Source organism: Pleurodeles waltl, chromosome 12 (assembly GCF_031143425.1).
Source record: "Pleurodeles waltl isolate 20211129_DDA chromosome 12, aPleWal1.hap1.20221129, whole genome shotgun sequence".
In the NCBI taxonomy this organism is placed as follows: domain Eukaryota; kingdom Metazoa; phylum Chordata; class Amphibia; order Caudata; family Salamandridae; genus Pleurodeles; species Pleurodeles waltl.
Window position 1 is genome coordinate 619,840,946 of NC_090451.1, and position 7,957 is coordinate 619,848,902.

At 41.9% G+C, this 7,957-nt stretch overlaps 1 protein-coding gene across 1 annotated transcript in view; it reads right to left on the reverse strand.

Moving 5' to 3' along the window:
• Positions 1-7,743, reverse strand: part of ITGA10 (integrin subunit alpha 10) — a 285,816-nt gene extending 278,073 nt beyond the window's left edge. Inside the window, exon 1 of the mRNA XM_069217945.1 lies at positions 7,617-7,743. Coding sequence (XP_069074046.1) covers positions 7,617-7,728 — 112 coding nt within the window. The 5' untranslated portion in view covers positions 7,729-7,743. The remainder of the gene's footprint in view (positions 1-7,616) is intronic.
• Between the last annotated feature and the right edge of the window lie 214 nt (positions 7,744-7,957).

Sequence of the window (7,957 nt, forward strand, 5' to 3'; positions counted from 1 at the left end):
CCTATAGACAAGCAAACCATTCCTCCCCATGTAGTCACTGACTAGTATTTAAAGTTCCCTACTTCTGCAAAACCATAACTGACTGGTTTCATCAGGCCCACCCACAACCTCTCCTCTTTCAGAATACGTATTCCACTAAAATTGGTTTCACTCAAATTCACTCTTCAGAAATTACTCTTGTGTATATATTCTACATTTGTATATCAGAGCACCACAATCACTGGCTCTCTTCTTATTCTCTCTGTACTCTCCATCGTGAAACCTGGGGACCTGGTGATCACGCTACCCTTATTCTGACCGTTTCCCCCCATGCTATTGGATGCAAAGCAGTTGAATGCGTTTCTAACTTTTTCAGACTCCACTCATACTCTGACTTCTGATGGTCCTTGCTTTCACCACCAATGCTCTTGCCTATCAGTGTCCCCAAGGCTCAGCCCTCGGTCTTTACTTTTTATATCTTCTACATTACCTTCCATGACCTTCCATGGTGATGGTGTATCCTAAGAGTTCTCATACAATCAGTATGCCTATGATGCACTAATATCCCTTCACTTTTCAAGCCTCCACTCCTCTCCTCCAAATCTGACTGCTGCACAGCCATCCTACACTAGTTGGCTTGCCTCTACCTAATGGTCAGTTTTTCCATGATCAATATTATTTTCCACTCTACCTCGAAGATCTCCAGGACTATCCCTCCAGGGATGTCGTTTCATGTTAAAACTTCCCAGAACAACTAAAGTTTCTTCCACTGTACTAAGAGTCTAGAACTTCCATTTATCATAAAATAAAACTGGAATCCTCTTAATCCTAATCACCACAGCAGCAGGGGCCAACTGTTGAGTATTGAAAAGATCGGATAGCACCTCCACTTGCCTACAGCCCAACTCCCGATCAACAAACCGGCTTTGAGCGTGCTAAACTAATGTCACAGTTTATAGACCCCTCGCCCCAATTCGTGCCTTCGTTTATGGACAAACTTTAATGTTTCAAACATGCATACACACAAGCTGCCCAGGCTTTCATCTACATTACCACACAGTATAATACAGGTTGGACACTTATCAAGTAGAGGTTGCAGTTTAAACTGTTCAACCCTGATTTCAAAGTCATTCATGGTCAACTTCCACCATCTAACCACACCTTCACACTATTCAAACTTTTGTCATCTACTCTTCTCTAGGCAACCATCACATCTGTCATATTGTTTTTATGTGTCTCTACATACAGCATGGCAATTACAATTCAAATCATATTAATCTCTGTATCTGCCTATATGTGCTGATCAGTTTAGAAGTGGTTACATATGGAAATTAAATTCTTCATACAGGAGGCACCATTCAATGAAAAAAAAGAAAGTGAGGAGTTTAAATAAATTCTTTATAGAACAGGACCTTTTGATTGGAAAACATCAGGTTATTGCCAGGTATAGAAATACTATAGGCTGAGTTGCTTTGCTACCCGGTCTGGACTTATTTGACTGTAAGAACCAGAAATGTTCAGCAGGTTTAAAAGACTTGCATCTGCAATGCATTTAAATATCTCTTAATATACATCTTCTCTGTTCCTCTGTCTCAGTTGTAATCATTTGTGGTTAGACAATAAAACATCTCACTCAGGGCAATGATGACTATTGAGGGCTGTGCGAAGTTTACATTCCACCAGAGAGGTTCTTCAAACCTCATACTCTCAAAGCATAGAACATCCCTGCATTTTCTTTGGTGGACAATTCTCCATCAAATCCTCTGGTTTGTGTGGTTTCTCGACTGCAAACCCACTTTTCACAAAATGTGTCATCAGTTCTTCTTTCTACACGAGCAACCTCAAGGCATTCAAAAAAGTTGGGAAAGTTTCAAAAACAACTTCACAAAATGGGTGAAAGTGAAGTTGCTATAATTCACACTATTGTTTGGTACTTTGCTGAGGTCAGAGTGCTAAGAATTCTGAATTACTATGATTAAGTTTTGTTATAATGAGTTCCTTAAACCCCCCCCACACCCTACTATTGTGATACTGAGAGCTGTTGCACACGTTTGTCAGATATGAAGTAAACAGGTTGAACATCTACCCCCTCATTGCCTGAAGCTGACATCCATTAAGTAATGCTTGTAGCATAGAAGAGGACCACATTTAGAAGGTCTACCTGTCTCCTTTATGGAATATTAATCAAATGTTTCTTTTTTGGAGCTGTGCGTTTCTATGATGGATGGACTGGTTCTGTTATAAGCTGACACCAGTTATGGGTTCTTGATTGTTTGGAGCAGGTCAAATATGGAAAATATAGAACCTTCTAGAATGTTTCCACTCTCTAACTGGGTCATTGCAGAAATGTTGAAGTCTGCTGAGGTTCTCTTCAGCAGTGCTGACTTGAGTCATTGTAAAACACTTATTGTGAAGTATCACTTGTGGGAGATAAAATAACAAAAAGTTATTAGCAATGCAGAAGCATGAATTCCAAGAAACACAACCATCCAGAAGACCACGCATGGTATAGAAGAATGTTGATGTAAATTAACGTTTTGAGTCTAATTGATTGTTAGCGATGCCGGATAGGGAAAAGGGAAATGTGTTTTTTTTCTCTACTCTTGGTGGCTTCTTCTAAAGTGACAAAGTGCAACTCATTCCAGCCCCTATGTACCAGTATACACACTCTTAGAGGGTGCTGAAAGAGGGTTCCAAGCCTTCTTTTTTTGCCATGCTTTGAGTATGTCATACCCTGTATTCCATGGGAAGCACCTCAACCAACTTCAATTCAGGAACTATCTCCTCGCCTTCTCCACTTTGACCTGACTTGCTTTCCCCACCATCACTATCGGACTACAGTGTGTCACCTCCCTGTCCGTACTTGAGCCCAGTGGAAATGTGCAGAAGGAGCAAGTGTTCAAGGCCAAGAAATAGTTTGGCCTTGGAAAGAACTCCTATATCATACTGGGGAGAAAATGCTTTGGAATTACTTTCCACTACAGGGACAGTAAGGCAAATGTGTATGCGCAGTGAATTATTGATAGCGCCTCTAATTTTGTACCAGTCCCTGTTGATCAAATATAACGCCATCAGCTGTAGAACCAATAAAAAAACAGAAACAAATTTGAAAATACTGTGTTTTATGCCTGTAAAGCATAATTTTAATTCTAGTTTGATAGGATGGTTCTTTTTCTTGTGAAAAATGGTAGGCATTTCTACATGACAGCGAAAGCAGTGGGTAATGGGGTTAAGACCCAGGGTTGGCTTAGGGCAGTGTGACCAATGCAGCCACACCTTATGCTGATTTCCTGTGGCAGTATGTTTCGAAATAACCTATGGGTTCAAAAGCATTTGCTGCAAAGTTCTTTGTGTATCCAACAGTTTTTAGGCAGTAATAAAAATATCAACATAACTCTGGTGCTTAATGTTCCTGCTGGAGAGAGATCAGCTTTTGTCTAGTGTCAGTTTTGAATCATCGAAAAGTAGGGCAGAATGTTAATATGCCTGCTGGAAATGCACGTGTACCATGCAGATCACAGAATTGTATTTTATGTAGCTAGCTCTGCAAGTCACTGCTTTTGTCACAGATACCCTTTTGGTACTTGAGTTCATACGTTAAAACCCTAATAAAGCACTGTGAGCTATGAAATCAAAGAATTGCATGCAAACTGCGTGGTATAGGTTAGAACATTATGATTTTCCCCGGTTTTTCATTATCCTGATGTTGCTAAAAGGTATTCATTTGAGTAGAAATACATTCTTATTAGTAAAGCCAACCACTGTGGTACATTTTAAATCCTCAGTTTGTGCTTCTCCAGACCAAACACTCTTAAAATATACTGCCTACTAGAATGGGCAACGTGATTCCTACACCTTGTATTCTTCATTGTCTTATGCATCATTTCCTATGCCCTGATTTATTCAGTACGATTGATTGTCTCTGGATAATGTTTGTGTGATGTAAAGTGCTCTGACACCATATACTGGTATGAGTAGCTCTATGAAACAAACAAAATGCATGTGAGACAGGGGCTACGAGAGAAGTGAGGCACAGTTGAAGGGTGGCAGTAAGGTCATTCATGGAGAAGGAGATCATGGGGTGGGGGCACCAAAAAGGATTATTGCACCACAAGCACAAGAGCTGGCCCTGTTAAGATCAAGATCTAGAGCACATTGTACACACACATGGTCCTTCTACATATATAAGGCGAAACACAATGTTGAATAAATAAAGTTGGAAGAACATATATAGTTTAAGATTCTGATTTCTGAGATTCTAGAAGCTTATGAGGTGTAAACATATGACTGTCTACAGGATATGAAATAAGTTGCACCAATAAAATCTGGATGTGTTGGAAAGTCCATGTGTATGCAACAAAGCACTATCACAGTCAAGAAAATAATGGGCTGTAGCGCACAGATTCTTCTGTGACTTACTCTGGTAGAACTCTTGCATGATTCCCTTATTCCAGGAGTAAGTCAGGAGTAGGAATATGTCAGGAGTATTATAAGAGTAAGTTACATATATTTGTAGTAAAATCTTTGTGAACTGGGCCCAGTGTTATGATCATATCTGAGTTGTAGATTTGACAATTAGCCCTTGGCTAGAGGGTCTCTTGATCAACCTCTTCCTGAAAACTGTTACTTGGATGCACAACAGTTTTCCCATCTTCTGAATAGTTTTGTTAGTGTAAGGTTTGGAAACCTCTACATATATGATGTCTATTGTAAGTCTGGGTGTGCTTCATCATGTCAGGTTTTCAGGATAACCACTAACAATGGAATGAGTTCCATGGGGCTTAAATGTATGTAAGAGGTATCTACAGGTCTAGAGGTACTGTATGACAATATTCAGAAAATAGGGCTTGAATCGTGCCATCTAGAGCTGTGCCGACACCCATGCTTTCCTTCAATGGTTGTCGTGAAGTCGGAGACTCAACTGTCTCTGTCACAACTTCAGATCACGCCCATGTACAACATTCTAGTTTTAGAGCTGTTTGCTAACCAACATGAGACCAATCTGTTCCTTTGGTATTGGTATTTTATATTTTTCTTTGAGAATATTTATGAAGTTTAGTGTTTGCTAACAAAGCAAAGGTGCTGTTCAGGACAGGTGCTTACAGGCCACTAAATCAGTCAATGGTACAGTTTGAGTACATCTACGCAGATGACGTTAGTGTTGAAGGGTTATAAACGCTAAACAAACCTCTTAAACATGGTGGTTCTTGAGAGAGAAGAGGTGCCCAGCTTTGATCCAAGGAGGCTAGGTCAACGTCAGATTTTCAGACTATAAACAAGGGATGCTTTTACATGATATCCTTTAAGGTCCTGATTGCAAGGTGCCAGTTAAATTGTGATCCTTGTGCAAACATCACTTTGTGCAGAGATTGCAATTACAGTTAGCAGATGTGATAAGATTTGCACTCTTCATTAACTTTTGGCAGGTCAAACTTTCCAGATTGTTTCAAGTTGAATAGGCCTGGTATTTACTGAGAAAAGAGCATTTTTAGTGCAGTAAATATGCGTATTAGTTTCAAACAAAACTCAGAATAGGTGATAATTATTGCATCCAATAGTTTCTGAATACTTCTTTGCAGTGATTAATTCGTAAATTAAAACATGCCAGTGCCCAAAGCCCTCCTTTTAAACACACAGCTCCTGCAATTAAATGTGCGAACACGGAATACTGAGGCAGCGGAATCCTGAAGCCATCTCAAACCTCTTCAATCCATATACAGCCTCTCCCTGTCCCTTCAGCTCACTCTTGCAGCTTTCTGCTTTCTCCCATTGTGACGTCTTTTCATTTTTACTCTTCCTTCGTCTTTCCTATATGTGTCTTTTGATGGCAGTAAATGCCTGAGGCAGAAAAATAAGTACAGACCCTCAAAAAATAAGTGCTGGTGCTCCGCAAAAACAAGCACAAATTAAGCACTGCTTCTTTGGCAGATTTTATCAGCCATTATAATATAATTATAATAATAATTATAAACATTAGACCTAGGGCAGTCATTATGAGCCCCAAAGAGTGAATCATTTATGTAGTCAGTGTTACCCCTGAAAACCCGGTATGGATCTGGCCCTCAAGGTACCGGGGCAGGTTAGTGTGTGGAGACTTTTATTGCCCCTGCCCGAGCTGGAGCTTATTGTGTGAACAAAGAAAGCTTGGTTCCATACCCTTCCAACAGTATTAAATTGGGTAAATGTACAATAACATATGCCCCAGTATGTCAATATACAAATAACTTTGGCTGCATGTTCGTACTGAAAAGCAGGCGCAGACCTAACACAGGGAGCCTCAATGCATAGAAAGTAAGCCCATCTGGGAGGTATAGGACTGGCAGGCATCTGGTGCTATTAATGCACAGACCACCTTACTCCATGTCGTCACTAACACTATTTCCAGTCCTGGACATTTAACCTACAAATCATTAATATCAGGTGTCCTAATGTCATTAATTCACCCGAAGAGACCCAAGACTAACACCCAGAATGCATTAGTTCATCACAAGGGCTCTCTGCCCCTTAGCCTGCCTGAGATATGTCATAACAAAAAAATGATGTAGCCATGTGACGTTTGTACAGTGTAGTTATAGGCACAGTGCAGAGATGTGAAACAGAGATTATGGGCATTAGAGACAGAGACACTGGGAGGGACCACCTTCGAGGCTGCGTGTGACCTCGTGGTCCTAGGCTCGATTCTTGCTGGGAACACTCAGCCTTTCATACTTTTGAGGATGATGAAAGGAGTACCATTCAGCTGGGTATCAAAAACACATGTTATATATCAGTAGTGTAAAGCGACTGCTCTTAAGTGGATGTGTGCGGCACAAATACACGTGTTAGGGTCGGATAATGCTCACCTGCTACAATGACTGTCATGTCACCCATTTAATACAAACACTCTCTAGACACCTCTAACGCCACCTCATGCAACCTCTCACAAATAAAAAGAAACAGCCACTTCCTCGAAGAGAATATGAGTGGATGACCAGAGATGCTTTAAAATCCTCTGGCCAACGGTTCGAAAACAGATTTTAAGACAATGCAACTGTCCAACTGTGGAGCGACGTTCTTTACTTTACATAAGAGCTTAATGTATGTAAATAAAAAAATACAAGCAAGTGCAAGGCCTAAAGGTTTCTCGGGAGACCGCCATTGGCGCAGCTGAATGCCCAGGTTGCTGAAATCCGAGGCTACCTAGTTTTGTTTGCGCCTCAGACTGCTTTCCTCCGCTGCCCTACACTTCCTCTCTCTTTGTCTTGCCTTTGCAGGTTCTTTTTCATCCCCGCTTCATCCCCTTGTCACTGTTTTCCTATCCTCCAAGTCCTCCTCTGCTTTCTGCCTTTCCCTCTCTTGCTCTGGGTCAGTCTGATGATGAAAAATAAATGCCGGTCCCCAAAAATGCGTGCCAGTCCCTCACACCGGAAACCAGGGGCACGGAGTAGGCAATGCTTTGCAGCTCACCTGTGGTCCAAAGACTCCCTTGCCCTGGACCGCAACGGGCTGGTGAGACTCCTTTTGGCACCGGAAAGAGCACCCCCCCCCCTTAACCTGGGGGTGGGGAGGTCATCCAGGTGAGGCGAGCAGTCTCCGCTCCTTCGCGCGTTTTAAATGCACCTCGACGTAGAAAGGAGCGGGTTCGGGGCGGCCCTTACCTGTGAGGAGCAGGAGCAGGAGGGCCGGGGTACACAGGGCTCTGTCTGTCTCCATGGTGCCGGCCTCTGCGGGGAGTGGGCCCAGGAGCCTCTCTGGAGCTGCACAGGGCATGGAGCGCTCAGACTCAAAGGCCACTCTGTCCTCCCTGCTATGCAGAGCCAGGCACTTTTTTCGTATTTGAGGGAAGTTTGGATTGGCTACTAAAAATAAGTCCTGTTTTTTGTGGCAAAAACCAACTGGGCAGGGATGTTGCTGCATATATATATATACACACACACACACACGCAAATTACTGCCCACTTGCTTTAAAAAGTTGAGGGAAACAGCCATGTGTGTTTAA